We start from the raw sequence: 26,104 nt of genomic DNA, 5'->3' as shown, positions 1-26,104 counted from the left end.
CAGCTTATGCTCTGTATCTACATAATGTGTGGCTGTGGGTCTCTGTACCCACTCCCATCTGCTTTCGGGAAGCCTGTCTAATGATGACTGGACAGGGCACAGATCTATGAGTAGAGGAGAATATCCTAAGGTATCATTGCATTGGCTTTTTTCTTTGCCAATTATGTTTGGTTCCACCTAGGGCTATCCATCAGATTTCTTCCCATCAGGCAATGTGGGGTATGAGCTTCTTCTTACCACATTGGCCTTAAGTTAATCCAAACATGAGTTGGCCACTCTCAGATTTTCTAAGCCACCATTGCCCCAGCACATTTTGCAAGCAGGACAGATTATAGGTTGGAGGTTTTGTGGCTGGGTTGGTGTCCAACTTTCTCTTTCTATAACATGAAGAATACATTCTTACATCAAAAAGACTAGAACAGAGGGGTGGAAACTCCATTCAAGAACCATTGTGACCTCTGTGTTCAGTGGGCTATATGGATGTTGTTTTCCACGATGGACCCTATTGTCAGTTTTCAGAGAGCAGTCTTCTGTGTTAGCATCAGCCTGGATTGTTAAATGATCTCCATAGAACCCCCAAAGCCAACATCTCAGCTGAATAGAATGCAGTGCCACCACTAGAAGCCTTACCTAGTTTCAAAAGATGGCTAGTTTACAGTCTGTATCTTCCAATACTAGGAATCCTCACTATGTGCACCCTTAAAGATTTCAGGAAGTTTCTACTTCACTAGGTTTCTCAGTTAAAAAAATCTTAACATTGGGTATTAATTGAATAAAAACAATAGAAAGTCATTTCACTTTGATAATGGATGGAGGTGATAGGTGCCCAAATGTCATATGGCTAAATAAGTTAATAGACAAAACATGAATATAGCTCAGTGTGTAAATGAACTCATGGTAGGAGTAGGAGCAGAGTATACAAGTCCTGGAATGATTCATTTATATTGAGATGAATACTCTTCCCAAGCATCAAGAGCCAAGGAACTAGTCAGATAAGTCATACGCCATCAACTTTTTCCTTCACTTTTCCAGTTATTTGTTCATATAAGCACCACAGGTGACTTCAGCTCAGGTTACAACTCTTGGAACTGCTGAACTGGCTTCTAATCAGCTGAGCAGTATTTTCTTGAATATGAAGGGGACTGTTTCTTGATACTTAAAACATTTCAACACAGATAAATAAAAAACTGAGTTTTCATTTGCTGTTTGTGTGATGTGGCTATGGAGTTTAAATATATTGCTAATAAACAGTTGGCAAGGGACATGGGTATGAGTGTGCACTATAGGGCCAACTTCATTATGCAGAACAAACCTCTGATGTAAGAATTCATGGACCAAATTATTTAAGTGTCAAAAGTACAGCTCAATTTCAATTAAAAAGCATTGTTTCTTGAAAGGCTGTCCTTAAACCTTATATTTCAGAATGCTCTTGAGATCTGTCGAGTATGTAGCTCAACATTTGTTTACTTTTCATTAAATAAGAAATTGCTTACATGGGCAGGTTATGTTGATATGATAACACCACTGAGGTTTCCAATAAATGTGCATGCAAATCAATCACCCAAATGCATTGAAAACATATCCAATAAACATCTGGAAACTAATGAATACACATTTGTTGATACAGAGGGAGCTGTGGAAATGCAGGATCCATTGGTGGCCAGGCTGATTTAGTGGATGCAGATTTAGGAACAGTTCACAGTATCAGAAGAAACAGGGCAATAATAACATGGGGTTCAACATCTTTTAGATATGTAGAACATTTTCCATCCCTTAAAACAAATATTCCCTAAGAAAGTATAAAACATTTTTCTGAGTTGTGAAGTTTTTGCAGTCTATCATTTAAATTACTTAAATAAAGGGAGCTTTACTGCTCCCCAAAGTGAAAATATAACACCCTCCATGCATATTAGCTTGATCTTCTTGACAGCCCAGAAAAGTGTCTGTGTGTGCCAATTAAAACAAAAGTGGGCCTCTAGTGGCTTGTTCCTCACACAACTTCTGAAGACTGCTATCATTGTTTGCTAGGGTAACCCTGACTAAGGCTGCTCTCCAAAGCAAATAAAATTTTTAACCTTTCATGACAGATGGGGGTTATAAATGCATTTTAATAAGAGAGTTACCAAAGCAACGTTTTTTTGTAATCAGCATATATTTACTTAACATCCAGCAACACTGGGAGCACAAGACAGATACTTTCTCACAAAAAAAAAAAAAAAAAAAAAAAAAGGAACATTTTGGAAGACACACTGAAGACCATTCACTTGAGGCTGACATTTCATCCTTCATTTTTGTACGCTTTGCTCTGAAATTTTTTTTTGTCAAGTTTGTAGTTACTCAAGAAGACTGCAATTTGAGACAGACACAGACCCCATAATATAATTCGTTTAGTGATCATAAATGCTTTGGAGACCCTATAATTGAACTTTGAGCATACCCACAACAACCTGTACTTGATCATCTATAGCAATGAGTATGATACAAGATGAAAACAATGTTAACCTGAATTGTTATTCTTTATAAGCTTTTATTGCTTCAGTTTTAGGTCTGGCTATCTTATTATGACATAGTCAAAATACACAACTATATTTTATTCACTGAGGATTAAATAAATATGTGGCCAAAATTAATATCACAAAATAATTCATGTTCACTTCAAATAAGTTTAGTATATTTTGACATAACTTTTTTGTTTCTACTTAATTTAATTCAACTGCAATGATACCATCATAAAATCTCCAAATGTAATAGTAATCAGATTTCCATCCTCTTACTTGTTTCTAGAACCACTATAGCCATATCATTTAATATGCCTTGAGTCTCCTTGGTCATTTGGCGTCTTTTATTATACATTTCCTATGCATAATTTCAGCCTACTTAGGATGGAATATCTTCTTGGGTTCTTTGTCAAATGCTAAGTCTAAGCAAATTGTGAGTGACACGCATTTAAATGCAAGGTTGTTTGAGTTCTTTCTGGGGTTCGAAATTTATGAATGCCTCAAATTGGCCATAAACACATTATTTTTCATAGTAAAACAGTAGTTATTTGCAGAAAAAGGAACAAAAAAAAGATAAATATCAGGATAGAGATGCTGTTGATGTTTGTATTGCTCCTTCTTTAGCAGAGCAGTAAGCAAGTGAACAAATTTGATTATGGTCATTCTTCTAGCTTCTGTAGCTGACATGAAATTGTCATGTATCTTTTCTGTCTACTTAGGTAGCTCTTCATTGGATACAACTGTGAGCATTCAACTGTTGCATTGGAAGTCAAGGTTTTTTTCAATCTCTTTATTCTATCAGTTAAAATGATGCCAATTTGATAAAACGGCATCTTCGGTTTCCTCATTTACTTCATTTGCAAAATTACTTTATGATGTAGAGAAGCTGCACTGGAGATGTTTAAGTGCTTTGAGATCACTGAAGCTGGCTTAACTTTGCATATCAAGTGGTAGTATTCGTGTCCTCAAAACCCTAAAGTTCTGATACAATCACCCTTTCAAAATAACCTATCATGAACAACAGTTACACCTAATTCCAAGATGTAAGTGTAGCTACAATAGTTACTCCCTCCTTGTCATGAGCATGGTCTGTGCCATTCACATTGGGGCCTAGGATATGCCATTTTCTATGGTTATTTATCTTTATATGTATATGACTTATGTAGCCAAGGTTTCCAGTTCTTAAGGGTGAGGGTCATATATCACTAAGTTCAAACACTGCTCCCTGTACTTAACAGATGATTCATCAGTTCTTGTTGATAATTAGATGTGTAATCAATTATAAACAAGCCCTCTCATATAAACATACCATGGACATGTAATTATCCATAGCATTTATTGTGCAACTAATATAGGTGGCACTTCAGAGAGAAAGGAGACAATGACACCACTCTATTTTCACTAACCATGCTATGCATGTTTCAGTTCAACTGAAAATAAAGTCAGTAATCCTTATCTGTTAACTATGGTTGCTGGCACATAAATGTACCCATTGATAATTACAGTATTTATTCAGTTGTTATTTCCAAAAAACTGATAATGGCTCAGTTGAAATGTATGCAGTGTTTAATCTGTGTAGCCATGAGCAGCTTCAACTTCATTCTTTATTTAGTATTTTCCCATTCTCCACAATAAATCTATATCAATAATCATAGAAAGTGAAGATTTAAAAAGTTTATTTCTATGATAATAAAACCTTTGAAATATTTATAACTATAAATATCATTATATATACTTATTGTTCATACCAATTAAAACTTAGTACTGCCTTGTTGCAGAAAATAATACTTGAAATCATCAAGAAGGATAACAGTTATGGAAAGAAAATAAATGTTATCCCTTAAAAATAGAACACAATTCTTTGAAGTTGACCTCAGTTAACATACAATATTCAACTTACTTTTAAAAAGTCCCACCACATCTCCTATCAGTGAAGTATGGAATTAACAAACTAACCTTCTGTCTTTGGAGGTATCAAAGGTATAGGCCAAAGTGCCATGCCCATGGGAAACTATTGTCAAATGAATTTCAGAAAAGCCCCAGGAATGTGTATACTCTGCCTGTTGGTCAGTGGACTGCTTATGTGGTTCTTGTTTTGTTCTGTTTGTTTGTTTGTTTGTTTTGACACAATTTGTTGCTAACATGAATTGAGATGGACCCACAATTAGAGTAAAACTGTCTAAGGCATTCAAATGGCAGTGGTGTCTTCTTTCAAGATTATGGTGTATTATTGTAACCAATAAATGCTGTTTGCACACCCCGCCCCCAAAGAAATATTGAAGCAAATTTCTCTAGACAAGTGTTTAAACACATTTGTCATCAACAATGCTAGTGAACTTTGCAAAAGCTGCTTTGCTGACTTGCTGTACACGTACCCCAAAAATGTAGCCTGGGAGAGATGCAAGATTTCATTAGATGTTGGACTAAAGTGGGATTCTAAGCAGAAGGAAGGCCAACAGCTTTCACAAAAACCTGTTCTGTCTGCTATAAGTCTTGCCTTCCCCACCTTAAGCCTGCATCTGCCAGATAGCACACGAGGAGGGGTCACATCAGCTTGAGTTAACAGTAGATCCCTTCTGCCCATATAGTATGCCACTGTAAATTGGTTGTTTAATCATGTGCTGTTTAATCAAAAGGTTTAGTAAAAGCTAACATTCTTTACCAATATCCTCCATTGCCATTACCCTTTGTGTTGAAATTTTGAAGATTCATTTTTTCAAAATACAAATATGATTCACAATCCACTTATCAGAAATTCTGAAGAGGCAAGAATAAAAAAACAGTAGTTTAAAAAGCTGAATTAAGTGGACTTTACCTAGCAGAGATTCGAAAAATACATTTCTGTGTGAGTCTGGAATGGAGCAGAACAAAGTCAATTACTGACTGTAATTAAGAAGTGGATGCATTTAAACTGTAGAGAGCAGTAGCAGTCTTCTCCACACTGCCTAGGAACTCCAAAGATTACCGAGAAGTCAGAGAGGAAGATGTGAGCAGGATGTCTCTGATAGGATGATTCAAAGGAGCTGCATTCACAGATCTCCTTATTCCAGCTTCCCAGAGTGAATTTATAAGTCACTGAGCATGTATGATAAATGCTGGAAAATATCTAGACACAGAAACTTTTAAAATACAGCTTGTGCTTGGCTATGGGAGCAGGAAGAAGCCCATTTTGAACTGTGCATCTAGCATCAAAACGGCAAAGGCGGTGCTGAAACATATTTGCCACAGTTTGAATTTACTATTGAAAAAACTGAACTATGCTGGCTCTTTTATTAACTTTCAGGATATAGTAAATCTAATTGTATATTTTTCCTTTTAATGTTTCTTTTATAATTTTAATATTTTATTTATACTGGTATAAAGTATTACATTACACTTTATTTGTGCTTTGGAAACATTTTTCTCTATGTATAATAACAAATATGAAATGTATAAAATATTAGTAATCAAAATATTTAAATTTAGAATGAAGGTAAAAGTTAAGGACACTACTAGTTTTGTTGTGTTAGTTACAAGTGACTTTATGTTTTTAGATTTTAGCTTCTGAGGCTATTCTGGGATTTTGTGTAAGTAAGGAACATTGCAATGACAATCAGATAATTAGAAAAATATCAGCCTGGCTTTCTTTTTTAGTGGACACATGGCTATTTTGAACCATCCCAAATTTTACATGCTATTTTACTTCAAAAGAGAGAGAGAGAGAGAAAGGGTAATTGGCTCCAGTAATCTGTCAGATTTTAGGGTGTGTAATTAATCCTATTACCTTCCAATTTTTCCATTTTTATAATTTGGCCACTTCTCTCTTTACTGAAGAAGGAACCAGAATTGACACTGGAACTCATGTCACCTAAGAATGTGTATTTGGCAGTCCTCAGTAGTACTGCCTGTCTGCACACATGCAGTTCTGATGGCAATCCCTTGCCATAAGTGACAGGGAAAGATAGTTAAATATGTAGATTCATGTACACATAGGTACTTAAATGATACATTGATATATCAATTGATAGGCTGATAAATATTAATATTTTTGTACTTCTGATCGTCTATCATTTTGACTGATCCAAAAGTGTCAGAATCTTTAGACCAAAAAGCCAACACATGAACATGGATTGTATTAAGTATTCAAACAATTACCATACTTGTCCAAGTTAATTGAAATTATAGTCTATTTATACCTTGAAAAACATTCCAACATAATTGTTGTTGAGTGTTGCCATAAAAATTATTGGAACCTGTAGAATGAGCCATTTTGGGTTAACCTTGTCACTTTATGGTTAGAACTGTAAAGCCAGCCTGAAGTGTGATTTATGGTTTGAGCCTGTGCAATCTTTCACCATTAACCCTTTAGAGCACATAGGGCTGAGAAGAGGTAACTGGCTTCTGAGTCTTTTGAAATGCCAATCCTGTAAATTCTGCAGGCTGGCTTGATGTGTGACAGATACTGAGAAATCTCTGTCCTCTTGCTATAAAAAAGTCAATAATACAAAGGGAAAATCTTCACAGTTCTGATCATGCCTCATATATAAAAGCATGTCCACACCCACTCTAATCAAATTTCCCCCTAAGGAGCCATTTATGTGTGAACACAAGAGTATTGCTTGTGGTGTTTCCATAGGGTCATATCCTCTCTCCTTTCTGAAGAGAAGATCCACTGTGATGAAAAATGGATAGCTATGCTAAGCATTGCCAACTACTTAACAGCACTAAGAGTTTGGAAACTGATGTGATATGATATTTTCCAGAAAAGGTTCAAATATGTAAATGAAGCTTTATTCTAATATACTTGCTCTGTGAGGAAAGTAGTCTTTTATGGCTTTCCTATAGAGCTTTACTATAGTAAGGGAAGATCGGCCAAAAGTTATCCATCTGACAGGACTTTTGCAAAAGTCAGCATTAGTCTCTTTAGTAAATAATTTGTTTTAGAGCCCTCCATAAAAGGAAATCAAATATAGCAAGACTATTAGATTTGAAAAAGACAGTCAGGGAAGAGCCAACAGCACAGAGTGAATTCTGACACACACACAAGTGCATTTCTGTTGGCTTTTAGCTTATGTGTGTACTGTCTGAAGCCCTCAGCTTCCGGGCTTCTTTCTCCTGAAGTTGGAGGAACTCAGCCTTAGCCCAGCTCTGACTTAATCTTTATATTACTAAAACAATCATGTATTTGTTATGACATGAAGAAAACAGTTTACAGATAGAAATTCAAAACGACAGTAGTCCCCTTAGTTCTCACAAAGACAATCACTGGAATATAAGGGAATATGCCCATGTGATAATCTTGTTCTTGAAAAGAACTTTTTCATGTAAGAAACCTATCTAACATGGTACTCTTACCTGTCAATTTTTCCTCTCAGATCACAACTGTAACAGGAAATGAGTTCCTTCTCCAGTCAGATATTGACTTCATCATATTGGATTGGTTCCATGCTATCAAAAATGCAATTGACAGATTGGTATGTATTTGTTTGGGCTGTTACATTTATTAATTAAAATCTAGTCATTGAAATCTTACTATTGAGGCATTCAACATTCACACATCTAAATGGGTCCTACCGCTGAAATATATTAGTTATTTTAAGCTTAATAAAGAACACTAGGAACCTTCCTTACTGACAGGATTTGTGAGGTAACTGTCACGTCATTTGTCTCCTTCAAAAATACAGTATTCTTTTTCTAGAATAGCATGGGCATTCATTTAGGAGGTTGTAACAAACAAAAAAAAAGCACATGCATGCTTCACAACTACCACATTTTTCCATTTTCCATTTATGCAGTCTCTTGTATATATTCTGGAAAGTAAATGTCTATGTATTTATGAGCATAATTACTGTTATAATATCAAAAATAAAAGGCATTTGTACATTTTTATTATTCTCCAGCTAAGATAGAATGTTCTTCTCTTGGATGTTAGATACCTAGAACTTCAGAGAATTGGCTTAAATAACACATCCAGATTATGTGTTTTAGAGGCTCAAATTATTTATAACTGTTTCATATTAACTTAATTTTACCTCACTAATATTTATAAAATTATATGGAAAATATTTTTGAGTGCTTTTAACATCCTATAAAATAGAATAATATATTTTAAATCTTCCATTATTTCCTTTTAAGGGCAAACACTACATATTAAAATAGTCTTTCCATACCATCAACAGAGTCCCCATATAAAGACAGCATACACATGGATTATTAACTTTGAATATTCAGTATATGGCCAGAAAAATCTGAATTTGAACACAGATCCTATTTACTAGCTGCATGGTTTGGGAAAGGTCAGTTTTTTTTCTTTCTGTTTCCTCTGCTAATAATGCTGCTGCATGTGGTCCCTGCATAATGCCCGAGTTGATATATGTGTAATTCATTGAATAATTCATAGCATTTAGTAAGTACTATTTGGATATATGATTCTGTGTAAGCATTGTGCTAAGCATAGAGGCCATATCAGAAAATAATCAACTTATTCCAAAATCCAGGTAAATTTAGCATCAAGATAAAACAAGAAACGATTTGGTGAGTCTTTTCTTCCTAGTAATAGTATTAAAGGTACTATTTGTTATTTTCAGCCAAAGAATCCAAGTGGCCCTTCCTCCCTGGATTTGTTAGCTTTCCAGAGGTCCTCCAGTCCAGAACTGCTGAGTCATAGCCACAGTGATAGCAAAGAACAGAAACCGGAGCACAGGAAGTCTTTCAGTGAGTGTTTTCGTTGACTTGCTCATTTTACCTCTATCTAAATGCAGGGCTTATGAAATATAAATGTATTAAAATGAGATTTAAGCCAAAGCCAGACTACTTTCGTAGCTATTTCCTACCTAGGGATTCATGCGCTGGAGGGCAGTCTGGGCATTCTGCTCACATCATTGTTGGTAATGTCTTTTGAGAAAATAATTGTTCCAAGGTCATGGTCTCTGCTTACAGCAAACCTCTGAATCTCTGAGTAATGGCCATGGAGTTCAGATTGGTGATTGATTTTGAGAGTGGGAAATGTCAAGCATCTGGCATGCAGACCATTTGATTTTCATACATTAAAAGACACAAGTGACCACCATAGTTGGCCCAGCTAAGCCAACAACCTATGCAACTATCCACTTCCAGAACACCAGAAGATTTAAAATGTATATCCCAGAGTTGGCAAGAAATGTAAGGTCTGAATGAGGTGGTTATTGAAGTTGCATGCATTTGGAAATTCTACTTCCAAATTAATTGGATTTGGAGTGACAACAACTTATACCACTTACATTATGGTCTTCAAAACATTATTTATTTTTTTAGTTATCCTATGCTATTCTTAACAAAAAAGAGATTATTAAACCATGTTAAATGTATGTCACTGAGTTAAAAGTGAGTTGTAGACTTCTGGGAAAAAATATATATGAGATATATAAATATATATATGAAAATATATATATGAAAATATATATATGAAAATATATATAAATATTTATGTATTAATATAAATATTAAATATATGATATTAATATAAAATATAAATATATATGAAATATATATGAATATATATATACATATATATATGAAAACCCAGTTTTTCAATCTTAAAAATTAGAGCATTTTTCTTGAACCTTCTATCTAACTATTTTTAGCCACTTTCTCTGTAAAGGTATGTATAGTTAGATCCTAGCTTTTGAAACTTAAGAACAAGTTAGTAAGTTAAAGAACTTTCAATACATGTAGTATAAATAAAAATATGTGATAAATGTAATATTTTTTATATATATGTCAGTAGTAAAGTATGTGTATGTATGTATGTATTCAAAGCTGAATTAATTACTAGGATCCACAGTTCTCCAAGTTACAGGAAAGGCTGAGTAGAGATCCTTTTGAAAGGAAGGCATTGTTGGAAGGCCTATGCCATAGTTTCATAAGGACATGAGGCTGATTCGGCCACATTGTGTAATGCTGCAGTTGAAGAAAGTTGTCACTGCCTATGTCTACAGAGTACATGGGGTATTAGTGGAGACTTAGCAATGTATTTGAAAATATTTTAGAGTTAATTTCATTTTAATAAGGTGTTCCTTTTACTCTTGAGGTTTCCCCTTTCATTTCACCTGGGATACAGTATAAGATAAGATTATAGCATTTTAATTCAGTTGTGAGTATATGTTTAATGTTAATTATGTAAATATTTTGTAGTAAACACACAAGGGTTTGTGGTGCAGTGATTAGAGGATCTGAAACCTGAGATTTAATTATAGCTGTGGACGAGAACTTGACTTGCTTTTAACCCTAAAGCAGTGGGGGGAAAAATTGCAACAGCATGCTTGAGAAACTGAGGCTGACATACTCTATACTGAACAGTAGTTATATTAAAAGTTTGAGAATGCATCTTAGAAAAAAAAGTTATATGGAAAGAATACTCAGTCTTTCTCTGTATTTTTCCCCCACTGTCTTTCCCATACTAAATCATTTATTTAGTATGAGAGCAAAGTCACTCTTGTCTAAAGATAAGAGGCAAGGCAGGTATTTATTCAAGTCAAAATCTCCTTAATTGTACAATGATTTTCAAGTTAAAACAGCACAAATATAAGACAATATTTTGTATATACTGTGCCCCTAATGCTGTTTCAAGTATTTATGTTATACAAACTCATTAATCCAAAGAAACTACTACCATTTTTAACCAGACATTTTAAATGTAGTAGCCAAGACATCCAGAATGAGAGTAATGTGCAAAGTTTTAAAGACACATGTAAAACTCAAGAAATGTGCTTTTATAACCTGATCGTGTAATTGTTCACTGTAGTTAATTGAATAAATAAAAATTAATCCATTTCAAACATGAACTTGAAAATAAAACCTATACAAGTCAGTTAACTTAAATCAGGATGCTGGCACTTTTATATTAATTTTACTATTAGAATAAAAAGTCCAATTAGTCTTTAATATTTTTCTTAATTTTCGAAAATTTATCTTGTCTGTATCTTCTTGGTTATGTATAGTTGTAAGACTTCTTTTAAGGTAGGACACAGTTAATCACAGTTTAAACAAAGTTACATCTGATCTTATGTATATATTCATTTTCACTTGAAAAGCGTATCCACAACGTATTAAATTAGACCAGGGTTTGAAATCATTGTTAGCATATTTTATATTTGACTTTTTAAAAACTTCCTTTTTCAGAGTAGGAACTCCCATGTGTAGACCCTCCTGAATTAGGTCTTACATTTGAACACCCAAGGTATAGGTTTCTTAAATCACACATTCTGTTTTAAGTCACTGTCTGGAGATGAAATAATTATGTGGACTCACACTCACAGTAACTTCTTCCTTATTAGTAGTCCAAGCACAAACTGTATTGTCTGTTTGCTGCCTTTGGCTTCCTGTGCCCTTGATGTTCCCACGAGTTTTGTCGCCAAGATTGTAAGCAGATAATGCCAGAATTACTTTTTTTAAAAGGCATGTGAACATCATTAGCAGCTAACAGGTGGTCATTTCTTTGTCCAGTTTTTCCGATTAACATGGGAAAAGTATGTTCTCCCAATGAGAGAATTCAGAAAGTTGAGTTAAAATATACTTTCCTTTAAAAAATATGATTCCAACCTGCCAACACTATCAAGTACTAATCGGATATTTTAAGATATCAGTTGAGTCTAAAAGAGAAGGAGCCAGAAAATTCAATGAGAGGGCCAAATCACTGTGAGAAATTCAGGACAGCAGCCTGGGATGAGAGCAGGAGATCAACTCCCTAGGGAAGGCTGCTATGGAGAGTGAAGAGTCAACCAGACACATTGCTCACAAATTTCTCCAAGGAAAGAGTGAGTCTCTCCCACTGATGGAGAAGAGGAAAGGCCCAAATATAATCATGGCATCAGATTACTTGGGAGAGCTTTTTTAACTTTTCCAAGTGTTCCTTTCCAGATCTATAAAAATGGGTCTGATAACATCCTTCTAGGATCATGTGAAAATTTGAAATTAGAGATGTAAATACTTAGTTCACAGCAGGCACTCAATAAATAGGAGCTCTTTTATTATCCTCTATGTCTCCAAGCAGATGGCACCAAGAAGGGTATGAGCCAAGGGTGGTGTCTGATGGAAGGCTGGAGCAGGGCACACATACTCTACATCCTTCTCCCTGAGGGTACAGGAAATACAGGAGAGGAGCCAGAATTGGATACTGGAGTCATAGCTGCAAAAGTCTAAATATGAGCAGCTGGTCCTTCCCCTGGCACCTCACCAGGTGAAAATGGCAGCCAGGGCATTCTTGGGAGCGGCACATCAGGACCCGGTAGAAGGGAGCCAAGAGATGTCCTTGATTACTTAATGCCCAGAAGAGCATGTCATTAAGAAGTCCTGGTTAATGGAAAGCTTCAGCATCCAGCAAGCACTACAAACAAAGCTCTGGTTTATTCCCATATTCATAGTCATCAAATATGAATATTGCTTCTTAGCAAATACCACTAAAATGTACGCAAAAGTCTTGTCTTCATTTTCCTTTGCTTTGAAATAAAAACAAACAGACAAACAAACAGATAGGAAATGTGGTCCTTCTGTAGTAATCTGTCTCATGGCTATAAAATTTCCAAACTATAAAATCTATATGTGTGAGGGATAAATTTTATATAAAACACTTTCAACCTTATAAATGTACACACACAAAATTAACCTGAATTTTAAAAGTCACATGGCAAAAGAAATAAAGAAAATGTGTTTCTCTTAAGATTTTTTAATAAGTTATAAAAATATGTTTTGGCAAAATTCTAAAAGTATTTCAATGTGATTTTTCTCAGTATCATACACCTTAATGATGATTCATATGCCATAATGAGGTTACAGGAATGAAAACAGGAATAGAGGCTTTGAATGAGATATTAATACAATGCTGAAAGTTAAAAATCTGTAAACCTTCATTGTGTTTTGGAGTAATCATTATCATGCCAAGTGAAAACAAGTTCGATAGACCAGTACTGATATTTATAATAATCTAAATAATCACATTTCTCACCAGCAACAGCTAAAAGTATGGTCTCTTACGTAAGTTGGTCACTTAGATCTTGACTCATTTTCTTAAGGAAATCATATGCAAGGCTCAAATCACATTGGACCTTCTTGCCATACCCTTGGCCCTGAGAACTGGGACTTGCCAGTAACATTATTTCTATCCAGCTTCTGTCCTACCCTCTCGAACCTACAACAATTCCACGAAGGCAATGAGGATCTCAGAATGGTTGTAACTAGAAAGCTTGAACCCTGAACACCCCAGAAGTGGCAGGAAAGTCCTATAGTACCTCTAAACCAGGATGAACAGCATGGTACAGAGAAGATAAAGTCTGGAAAGGAAGATTTTGCAGCATGTAAGGAAACTAGTCTCTAGAAAAGCAAGATATGGATATAATGGTAGATTATGTCTGGTATTGTCCCCTAAACTAGATTACTGGATCTAGGTAATGAAAATACAATTTATTATATTATCTTTTTCATCCTTTCTGCTTTTTCAATTAAACACTGACACACAAAGATAGATATTAGGAATTTCTGTATTTCAGTAAAAAAAAAAAAAAATTCACATTTTTTCTTTTTACATATCAATCCCAGTTCCCTCTCCCTCCTACACCCACTGACCCCCCCTACCATCCTATTTCCCAAAATATACACTCCACAGGGAGGGTGATGCCTTCCAGGAGGGGTCAAAAAAAATCTGTCAAGTCATTTGGAATAGGGACTAGGCCCTCCCTCCTGCCTCTAGGTTAAGCGAGTATCCCTCCATGGGGAATGTGCTCCCAGGGTCCTTTTGTGCACCAATGATCCTGGTTCCACTGTCAGAGGTCTCTTAGTCTGTTAACTGAGACCCATGTTCAGGGGGTCTGAATCCGTCCAATGCTGGTTTCCCAGCTATCAGTCTGGGGGTTCTTGAGCTCCCCCTTGTTGAGGTCAGTTGTCTCTGTGGGTTTCTGTAGCCTGGTCTTGACCACATTTTCTTATCACTCCTCCCCCTCTGCAACTGGATTCTAGGAGTTCAGTTCAGTGTTTAGCTGTGTGTGTTCACATTTTAAACTTCAATATCAAAACTTTTAAAGAAAAATCTCATTTTCTTTATGATTAATATTAAGACCTTTCAAATACAATCTTGATAACTGATTGTTTTCTGCTCTCCCCCCCAAACCAGTATTTTTATCCTTATGACCCTTTTGGCCTTTCTGGTAAGCACATAATTAAGAAAACTTGTAATATATTTGTTATTGCCCCAAATTAAGAAGTCATGCTATTTTCTCAGATAAACATGTAATTAGCAGTTGTTTGAGACACACACTGAGAAGTCTGTCCTGTAGACTCATAAAAATACATATTGTAAAGGTTTTCTTATTATGAATTTTATATGAAACAGCATAACCCTGCCAATGCTTGGAAATAATAAGATGAATAAGCCATCTGCCAAAAAGAAAAAAAATATTAAACTTTCATAGATAAATAAAATCAAGTTAAGAAGAAAAATAAAAGATCTTACCTGAAACAAAAAACAAAAAATAAAACTCACACTATTTTCACAGATTACTATAGGTTATCATGTCATTGGAAGATTAGAAGGACAAAGCTTCTTAATAAAGTACTGTGGTCATTCACCTTAATTTTTTTTTCCTTCCACCTCATCCCCTCCAAAATAATCTCACTTCTGGCACCAATGTTATTCAATATCACTTGGGGAAGACTATTGAACAAAAATATTTTTTAAATCATTAATTTCAGATAGTTAAAGACTATCTGTTCACTTGATCATTGTGGATTAAGAGAGCTCTTGTTTGAAGAATAGTTCAGATAATTAAAAAATACATCAAAATGTTGTGGAGGCTAGTGTTTAAATTCAGAAAAGAAATATATTAAAGATTAAATACATACTTGGTAATCCGGCTTCTGAAATATATTTGTCCAAACACTGTCATTCACAAAGTTTCAGGACTATGGTAGGAACCCATGTGACATTAGTTATTCTATGTGCATTCATAATAGGTAGCAACAATCTCAACTTTTGTAGGACCCATACATTGTAATTTCTTCAAAACATTTAGTTCCCTATGAGTCCTTAGATAACAGAGTTTAGTTATGAACTGAGCAACGCAAGTTCTGATGAATCTCGACATTCCCATCTAGGTGGCTGATCTTACCCTCTGCCCCTTGAGCATTCAGGACCATGCATCTTGAAGCATAAGCTGTTCTCAAGTCCGTGTAACCTTTTGAGTGTTCCATCACTAGATCACCCCACCTTCCTCCTGACCCTGGCAGTAACACTGTGACCATATTTCTCCTTAGATGAACTGCAGTTAATCAATTTCTGATTTCATTAGGTCAAGTGGCAACTTTCTTTCAATAATAGGTCAAATCCATTGGGCTCTTTGCTCTACTATCCAGAAATATTACCTCAACACTAGTACACTGCTGTGATTATAAACAAAAGAAAATAATGCTCTTAGAACTCATCTAAAAGTTTTGTCCTTTCTATTCCATCATAGAGAATAAGCACATGTGTAATGTTTTATTATGAAGTTAAGCATAGAATAGTCACTCATTACTGTCAACTAAATTTAAAGTGCCCTTTCTAAGCATGATATTTGAAGTTTTCTTACATTCTCAGCTTTCTGTGTGGAGAAAACACTGTTTTGAATGCAAAAGATCACTTACTCTTCCTGTACTCAGGACTCACGTGTTCCGCCCACCCACTTTGTTTCTAAATGACAGAAACTTGTATTATGATTCCTCAGAAGCCTAAAAGAATGTGACTTTTTTTTCCAAGGTATTTTGTCAATGTTGGAATGGGTGGCCCAGAATGCTTGGAAAAGTACTTATTGTAAGCATAGAATCTTCATTTTGTTTTTAGAAAATAAGTTAGTTTCTTTTTACTCCTACTATGTGCCACGTTCTTTAAGGAAAATCAGGTACTACTTCCACCAAACAATATGACATAAATCTGAAAATAACAGATATACCACTTGAAATTTATTTGTAAAAATGTGATCTGTAAAATCAAGCTTTCTTATGTTCTTAGAGAGTTGCTTCATGCATATTTTGATTGTTTAAACAATAACTGAAAGCAACATCCCTATTCATTAACTGTCTTGCTGAAAATAGATTTATCCTATTTGTATACAAAATTAATTGGCTTAAAACTGTAAATAAAATGTGAGATGTCATGACTGTAATAAAATGTAAGACTGAGATTTTTGCTCTGGGCACTAATCATGGTGCCACACACCTGTAATCCTAGCACTCTGGGAGCTCGACCCAGTGCTAAGCTGTGGATCTGTGCATCTGCTTGCATCAGTTACTGAATGAAGATTCTATGATGATAATACCGGCAGTCATCAATCTGATTATAGGAGAAGGCCAGTTCAGGTACCCTCTACACTGATCTTAGAGTCTTAGCTGGGGTCATCTTTATGGATTCCTGGGAATTTCCCTAATGCCAGATTTCTTGCTAACCCCATAATGACTCCCTCAGTCAAGATATCTCTTTTCCTTGCTCTCCCTCTCTGCCTTCCCCCATCTTGACCATCTCATGTGTTCTTTCTCACTCCCCTTCTTTGCTCCCTGCTTCCACCTCATTACCACCCCCCCCACACACACACACTTCCAATTTTCCCAGAAGATCTCATTTATTTCCCGTCTCAGGGGATCGATGTATATCTCTCTTAGGGTTCTCCTTGTTACCATCAAAATCCCAACATAATGCTTCCTAGAGTTTGAAACAACAAAATTAATCTCCATATGGAAAAACAAAAAACCCAGGATAGATAAAACAATCCTGTACAAGAACGGAACTTCCTGGAGCATTACCATCCCTGACTTCAAGCTGTCCTATAGAGCTATAGTAATGGAAATATAATAGATATTTCAATGTAACTATTAAATGACACAAAGGGAAATTTGGATATGATGAAAATATGTTCTGTAGATGTAAGAGTAATATAAAATCAGGGTTTAGGTATATCTAAGATATTTGTAAATTTTATATTGCTTTATAAATCCATAATATAATGATTTCTATAAATTAATTTTGAGTAAAGTATTCATAATTTTGTCTACTATACATCCACTAGTTTCTATATTTAGAGCTAAGACTGAATATATGCTTATTTAGCTCATTTTAGTGCTTCTTTGATAATTTTATACAGTGTATTTTGATCCTCTCCCATGTGTTCTTAAATATATAGTTTTCACTAGAGGATAGGTAACCCAACATGGGCTTCATTTTTAAAGAAGTCTCTTTCTCCCACTGTCTCTGTTGCCAAAGGCTACTTCAGTAGGGGTAGGATTTTTGTCTACTTCCCCACTCCATGCTGGAGCTTGTGTAGATCTTATGTATGCTGTCTCAGCTGCTGTGAATTCATATGTGCAGCTGCCCTTCTGTGCCCAGAAAAAAAAAAAAACAAAAACAACTGTTTCCTTGTAGGCATCTACCACATTTAGCTTTTATACTCTTTCTTCTTCCTCCTCCCTACCGCAATTATCACTGAGCCTTCAGAGGAGGTTGTTTAATATAGATATTTTGTTTAGGGTTGAATATTCCAGAGTCCTATTCTCTGCACTTTGATTAGTCTCTGTTTTAATTGCCAAACCCAGTATAAAGAAGCTTTTCTGATGATGGTTAACAGATACACCAACCTATGGCTACTAATGATAAATTATTAAGAGTCATTTTAGTGTCATGTCCATTTAACAGAATAACAACTGTTAGTTCTCCCCTGAGGCTCATTACCTGTCTTAACACAGTTTCTTAGTCTTGATAACAGTTCAAGGTATGGGTTTCAACTTACAGAGGAGGCCCTAACTCCAGAAAAAAAGTGGTTGGTTACTCCCATGATAGTCATGCCACTATTATGCAAAGTAGGCATGTATTCCAAGGTCATTATTGCTGTAAAATTCATAGCTGCTTAAGATTAATGATTCTGAGCCAGGCGTTGGTGGCACACACCTTTAATTCCAGTACTCAGGAGGTAGAGACAGGTGAATCTCTGTGAGTTCAAAGCCAGGCTAGTCTACAGAGCTAGTTCCAGGACAGGCTCCAAAGCAATACAGAGAAACTCTGTCTCGAAAAAAAGATTAGTGATTCTGTTTTACTTCTTGCAACATCCATAACATATTTTAGTAATGTGAAGGCTCTCCACTAGTTCTAAAGTTATCAGTTCAGTACCATCTTGGTTTCTTCATATCAATGGGTTGTTTAAGATATAGGTACTTACTGTCAAGTTCTAGAGAGTAATAAAAAGCTGACAATAACCTCTTTGGAGTGTCTATGGGCCTTCTTGCTAACAACTCCAAAAGAGGTAGCCCATTCTTGGCACTGCATTTTGTTTTTGTTATCCCCTAGTGTCTAGTAGAGGCATTCCATTTAAAGTAATTCCATTTAAAATATTTTTTTTATAAATGTTTATGTATACATTTTAGGAAGTTTCTACAGTGTTTGGTTTCTGTATGATTTTTCGAAATATCTATGGTGTTAGTGTCTATACATTTTGCTACAGAGCAAGTGCAGAATAGGCAAATGCATAATCTGTCAAAGATTTTTTACATACTTTTATTATTCAGTTAACTTCAGATATCACATATACTTTTTATTTTTTATTTTCCATTTCATTAAGGAATTTGGTATGCCATGGGGAATAATGTCCTTCGAATACATGGGCTTTTATTATAAGGAGTAAAGTCAAAGTTGCTAAATGTCTTATTTCATGAAAGTTAATTTTGTTGACCAAGTACATGCCTGGGTACCAACCATGTGCCTTGTATTCAAGATACTATTCTATCTTGGTGAGATAATCCTAGCTGACCATGGCTTTAATCATTCATTTAAACCAGAATCACCCCGAATCACTAGATTGTGAGATCCTAAAGGGAAAATATGCCATGATCTGAAACTTACCTCTCTCCATCCTAGTTGTCTAGAAAGCAGTCTGAATCATGGGTATATTCATGTCAACAACAAATTGAATAAGTAAACAACCAAGCAAATGAGGGGAGAGTCGCAAGGAAAGCACCAATTTGGTTTTCACGCAACAAAGGGAAAGTTTAAAGGATAGGGTATGTACTTCTTGAAGGGTGAAGTACTTTGGGTCTTTCTAGAAGTCATTTCCAAAAACTATGTTTGTATTCAGAGAACAAACACTTGAAAGTGATCCTGTACACAAAGTAGCAAGTTGAAGAAGGTTGTCAGAAAATGAAAAACAGAAGGTCCTCAAATTTTATGCTGCTGTGAGACTGCGGGAACCTTTCAAATATAGAAGAAATGACAGGGAAATAATATGAATATATATTAGAATAGAAATTAGAGAGGCAGAACACAGGGTTTAGGGAAAGTAGAGATTTCTGAGCCTACAGTGTATCAACATTGAGGAGACAACTGCAAGTCTGGTTGGCAAACAAGAATGAACTATTTGGCCAAGAGCTTACACTGTAGCCTTTGTCCTGAAAGCAGTAAGTGCTTTTATAAAGTGCCACAATGCAGGCAAAAGAAGTGAACAGGTCTGATTCCTTAAAGTAACCATTTCTACAGATAGTAGAAAACAATGGAAGATCAGAGGTAAGAAAACACTGCAGCAGACCAAGTAACAGATGCTACAGGCCCCAAGCTAGCAGTGGGAACAGAAACAGACTCCAAAGATTTCTGAGGTGGCAGGTTTTCCTGAAACATATTGGAAGGATTCTTGACAATTCCAAAAAATTCCATTTCTTCTGTGTCTTCAAAAATATAAGATAGAAAGTTCAGCAGAGTTTGTGTCTAACCACTGCTTTTCAGAACTTACTACAGTCTTGCTACACAAAATGTAATCAAGGGACCAGTGACAGTCCTATCACCTGGAAGCCTGTTCATAGGAAAGACTGGATTCCCAAAACCCAACGCAAACTCACTGAGTGGAGAGACTGCATTCCTTTCTTTCTTTTTTTCTTCCTTTCTTTCTTTCCTTTTAAATCATTATTTTGGGGTTTATTTACGTGTATTGCGTGTACCTGAGGGCACCTTGGAAAGCAAGACCAAGATTTCAGAACTCCTGAAGCTGGTTTTTCAGGCAGTTGTTAGTCACCTGAAGTGGGTGCTATGAACTGAACTCTAGTCTGTAGTGGCATCTTGTTCCACTGGAAAAGCCACAAACTCAGTCACTACCAGCCCCAGGAGACTGCATTTGAATAAGTAAGCTATGTACATATGAAACTTTGATAAATATTTTACCACATTACACAAAACTAACTCCATAAATCTGTTTGCAAAAGGCCAGAGCCAGAGTACTTTGGAGCCTTATCTGATCTATCCTGCACAGTGTTGTTGAGCTGGTCACTTCCTGACAATGCATGGTTTGAGATGATAAATGTCTGTTTCATCTTGTCACTCCCCTCTAATTTGTGATCACATGTAAATTTCTACAGAATCATGAACAACTTTTCCTGTGCACCGTTGCTTGCACTGTAGCCATCATTATACCACAAACACTGAAATGGCAGGACAAAAGTCAGCAACAATAACACCAAAACGATGCTAATATTAAACTAAACTCATCAAAATAAACAGATAATAAATCAGTCGTATCAGCCAAGTCCATGAAATATTCCACTAATTTCCTGGAATTCCACATGCAGATTGGATCTGAAATTCTGTTTATTCTTCACTTTCAGCACAAGTCCTGTAAGGAGAGTAGAAATTCCCACATATATCCTCTGCTAGTTAATTCACTTTCCCAAGGACAAGAATAACAATATTTTATTCTTTATACTTAATTTTTTTGTTCTTCTTGAGCACTGTAATTCACTTCCCATCAACCTTTCAGGTTAGATATCTTAATCTGGATGACTCACAGCTCAGCTGCTGTATTACTACCTAGAGCTAGCTTATTAGCATTTTGGTGGTGCCTGCCAAAATAACCAAGGCTCAACAAGCTATACTTAAGTTAAGTTGTTTGGCTCACATTTGAGTTCCCATAAACAGAGTGAGCAAACTTAGAATGAGGTCTGTTTAAGACTTCTAGTAGCATATGATTGCATCTGTAGGAAATACTGATAGTTATTATTTCTGAGATAAAACATCACCTCATATCTGTAAATCTAGGAACTAAAGACAAAAATGGACAAATGATAATATCTTCTCAGTAAATTTTACTAGAAGGTGTCCCTAAATATGAAGTCCCTTAAACTGTCATTGCACAGTAAGAAAACGGGCTTACAGTCTGAATATCTTCACTTATTTAACTTCATACTCGGGACAGCTTACACAGGAATACTTAACACTATTTTATTTCTAGTAGTGCCTGAATTTGTTGTTGCCTTATTTTTAAATTGAGTATAGCTGATTTCCAAGGAAAGATTTGGCTGAAAACCTAAAGAATTTTATCTAACTCACTTTTGCTAGGCAAAATCCAGATTATTAGTCAAGAAGCATTAGATATTAATCACATATTATTGACAACATTATAAGTTTCTTTACTTCCCATAACGGTGGGTCATTAAGGTATTTTAAGAAGTGAACTCATATAATAATCTTTTTATTGTAAGGTCAATAACATTTTATACAGATTTATTCAAAGGATTCCATTGCTGTCCATCCAGGTCACTGGGATTCAAGAATTCTAAAAACAGCCCTTTCTCAGAAAGAGAAAGAGATTTATTTCAGTTGTGCATTCAGCCTTTTACTCTTTTATCCCTCCTTGATTTGAAGACACATAGTCACACTGGAGGATTCCTGGCAATATCTTCAGTTTCCTTTAGGAACCACTTTAAGATAGCTCTTTCACATGATGACAGCCCACATCCATGAAGGGTTGTGCTCATTTCCATCCCTATCACACTCAGAATACTGATCTGTATGTAGGATATGCCAGTGCTACATTGAAACAAACATTCATTCACAGGCATCTTTAGCTCTAAGTTCACATTCAAGACAAGCTTCGTTATCAATGCAATCATCTCTTATTCTGTCTTATATTTTTTTTCTTGTATATATCAAAACTCATACTAAACAATGAATTCTGGGTTGCACAAGAGGGTTTATTTTTGAGCCTTTTTCCACTCATTGAACACACACACACACACACACACACACACACACACACATTCTATCATATATAACAATCTTTGTGATGATATAAAAGTCATTTTCATATGTTTTCCAAGAAGCTATTAAACTGCCACTGGAGGAACATGCGGGATTCCTGGAGTGTCTGTGTTCTGCTGGTGTGTATGTAACTTTACGAAATAAAAAAAAAAAATGTTCTCTCCCTTAGGACTTTCACAAGTTGACCTTTCTAGCTACAGTAGTTTTCATTGCTAAACAGTTTCTGGTTATATTTTTAGTATGGTAAACAGAGAATTACTCATTTATTAAACTCAAACTTTATGGAAATTAAAGCATAAATGCTGTGTTTACACTGCAGTTAGCAACAGTAATTTGTGACAATCTAAGGCAAATCCATTCAGGGGAAAAATTAAACCAAATCACTTCCCTAAATTATTGTTTCTTTCCTCCTTCCTTGTCTTGTAACCACTTCTATCTTTGACTTTGAAACCCATCAGTTTAAACTTGGTTCTTATTCCAGTGGGCTAATCCCCTTTCATAAATCATGCTCAAGAGCCGAGGTAATTTGCACATCGTTTAAAGAGTATTTGCTTTGAAATCTTCACCTCAAGCCCTTTTGTATATCCTTTCTCTCTAAAGATTTGTAGTATTTGTTTTGTTCTCTGAGGTATAAAAGACCTGGATAAACTTTATTCCTGTTGTTTCAAGATTAGTTAACTAAAATGCATATTAATTCAGCAGGGATGGGAATAAATCTCAGTAAAGATGATCACGCATGAGCCCCTGGGAATAGCAAAGTACAAAACCGTCAGTCTTCAAATCTCCTTGGACTTGCTCAAAGGAGTACTGGGGGATTTAAATTTCTAGAATATGTCTACAAATGTAATTTCTTTGTTGTGGAGAACAGGAGCTATAGTGATTATTTCTCCCTAGAAAATTGATTCTAATTTATATTTGAACAAAAATTAAGCTGTCTACAAAGTAGTTCCTCAAGAAGACAGAGAGGAAGTACAATGACAAAGATACATTCAATACCAAATATTATATGTCTGCTATGCTATCATTATTTATTTATTTATTTATTATTTTCTACTTTCAAATCTCTAAATGAAGCTCAGCAACTTTTTTCTTTTCCTCCACAAACAGGTGAAATTGGACAGACTTTACAAAGTCAAAAGTAGACACATGTAGGTACAGTTCAATGTTATTTTTACATTTATAAACTCACATTTTACTATTTCCTAGTAAATGCATCAATGACTTAGATGGCATTGATTTTTGTGAGAATGTTAAGATTTCTCCCTTATACTTTCTTTAACAGAAAATAACCAGAAACTTCTGACACTTAAGTGCTTATCTGAAGATAACTGAGTAGAGTAGAAGGTGATTCACATGTGGTCACAGCCAAGACAGTCTTGTTCCTCTTCTCTTCTTTCAAAATGCAAGAGTGGATGGTTGCCCACTCCTCAGGGTACCAAACTTAGCACCATTAGGAAAATCTGCAAGTTAGCTAAGACCCAACTAAGTAAAACTCAGAAGGAATGAACTTGACTTGTTAAACTTTTTGAAATAGGGAGATGCAAAAATTACAACTTTCCTTCTCCGCTTTTTGAGTTTCTATTGGAAGTGAAACCCATAGTGAAAAATACTTAGATGAGATCCCAAATTATAGGTGCATGGCTGATGATGCTGACTCTTGTGTTTTCATTATACACAGAGGGTTGTCTGCTGTTTGCAATTAATCCAGGCACAATCCTCTTGGTACTTTGGGAGGAATGTGGAAGACTGAGCCATTTTATAAGTTGTAAACTCCTAAATTACCCTAAATTAGAGACACTATTAATCGGACACTTAAAGATAGGATCTGCCTATCGTGTAGGCTCATCTTCCCCTGATGGAGAAATCAATTAAATATTTAGGATGTGGAATACCTTCCAGGTTGGATAATGCATTTCATTTAAATTATGGTCCTCTAATCCAAAACATTCAAGGGGATCTTAACGGATGGAAGGACATTACTGTCTCTTGGATTGGGCACATTAACACTTTAAAAATGAATGTGCTTCCCACGATTTCCTATTTGTTCCACCAGCTGCCTGTTGATGTGCCAAATAAACAGTTTAAAGATAAGTATGTAAAAGATGCATGTGTAATGTGCTGTGATAAGGTGCACCCTTATAGGAATAGTCTACAATGATGTCCCTGTCAGATTTATTTTTCTCAATGTCCTAGCAACTCTAAATGAGCAGGCTCATTTGATCATGGGACAGTGGGAAAGAAACAGACAAGTGAGGCAATTAGACCATTTACAAAGTTCCTATTTATAACTGATCTCTATAATTCTAATTGTTTATCATGTCTTCCTATAATTTATATTAACAAATAAGTAATAACTGATTACTGTCAGAAAATTCTGGGACAATAAAAGAGATTTTAAGACAGGCTTAAGCATTTCCATTGAATAACTGAGTGACATGAATAGAATCCTTTGATTCCCATTCATGGATTACTGCTATGTCTCATTTTGGACAATATTGTAAAAACTACATTGTCATATCTTGCACAGCAGAGAAACACTGTATAGAAATAATTTGAAACGTTTACCAGCTCTAGGCAATAAACCAAGTATAAAATAACTCTCTATTTTAATCCTCTCTGTTATTATATGAGGTATGATTATTACCTCTTTTTTACTTATATGGATAACCAAGATATTCAAGTGTCATTAATGTGGGCAAAGTCACACCAAGGAAGCCAACTATGAATTTGAAACCAAGTAATCTAGCATCACATCCTAGGGCTACCACCTTGTTCCTTGGTACTCCAGAATAGGGGAGGTGAGTGAAGCTGATGTATGCAGGAGTTTATCACCTCTCCCAGCTTTAAGTTACTCTCTCAGTCTCTCTTAAACTTTGTTTTACAGTTTCTAAAATGTCAATAATAATGGTGCCTACCTCACAGAGTTTTTTGGATGCATAAATTAGGTTAAATAATTTATAGGAAAGTATGACACAATAAATGGTAATAATATACTTAATACAAGCATGATGTATTCTATATTATTTTGAAAAATACTCATAATTTGGTTAACAAAAGGCTATCATAAAGGTAAATGATTAAAATCTTCATAAATTACCATACTTTCAGAAATGACTTTGGAATTTTGGAAGCAAAGTTTATTTTGTGTCTTACTAAAGGCTAAACTTCTTGATATGTGCTATATATCTACCCTCATTCATTTTCATCCACAACACATTTAACATAAATATAACATGTTCATATACTAAGTTAAAACAAATTTAGCTTATCGGAAATAAAAAAGACTGTAAAGACAGCAATCACATTCTTTTTTCCTAGAGCAAAGCTCTTCATGACAAATCTGATAGAATGGATTCTTCTTTGCAGATGCCATGCTTCAGGGGAAAGTAAGCAGAAAACTCAGCTTACTAGCGTAATTGTGTAACTTGGATTACCATATTTGGGGTCCTAAGCTTCAGAAATATAGTTACAAGTTTCAATGAAACTTCGGGAATTTAACTGAAAGGAATTATTTATTAGCATTTTGATAAGAAGTAAATAAAGAAGGGAAAGCAAATTGATC

The 26,104-nt window shown here is 35.3% G+C and overlaps 1 protein-coding gene and 1 pseudogene across 1 annotated transcript in view; one reads left to right on the top strand and one right to left on the bottom strand.

Annotated features, from left to right (window-relative positions):
- The window catches only part of Arhgap15 (Rho GTPase activating protein 15), a 620,277-nt gene that overhangs the window by 302,735 nt on the left and 291,438 nt on the right, over positions 1 to 26,104 (top strand). The window contains exons 7-8 of the mRNA XM_051184740.1: positions 7,853 to 7,951; positions 9,065 to 9,191. Coding sequence (XP_051040697.1) covers positions 7,853 to 7,951; positions 9,065 to 9,191 — 226 coding nt within the window. The remainder of the gene's footprint in view (positions 1 to 7,852; positions 7,952 to 9,064; positions 9,192 to 26,104) is intronic.
- LOC127222922 (uncharacterized) lies at positions 22,411 to 22,517 on the bottom strand (annotated as a pseudogene).

This window comes from Phodopus roborovskii, unplaced genomic scaffold, assembly GCF_943737965.1.
Source record: "Phodopus roborovskii unplaced genomic scaffold, PHOROB, whole genome shotgun sequence".
In the NCBI taxonomy this organism is placed as follows: domain Eukaryota; kingdom Metazoa; phylum Chordata; class Mammalia; order Rodentia; family Cricetidae; genus Phodopus; species Phodopus roborovskii.
Note: the sequence above shows the minus strand (reverse complement) of the source record. Positions and strands in the feature narration are given on the sequence as shown.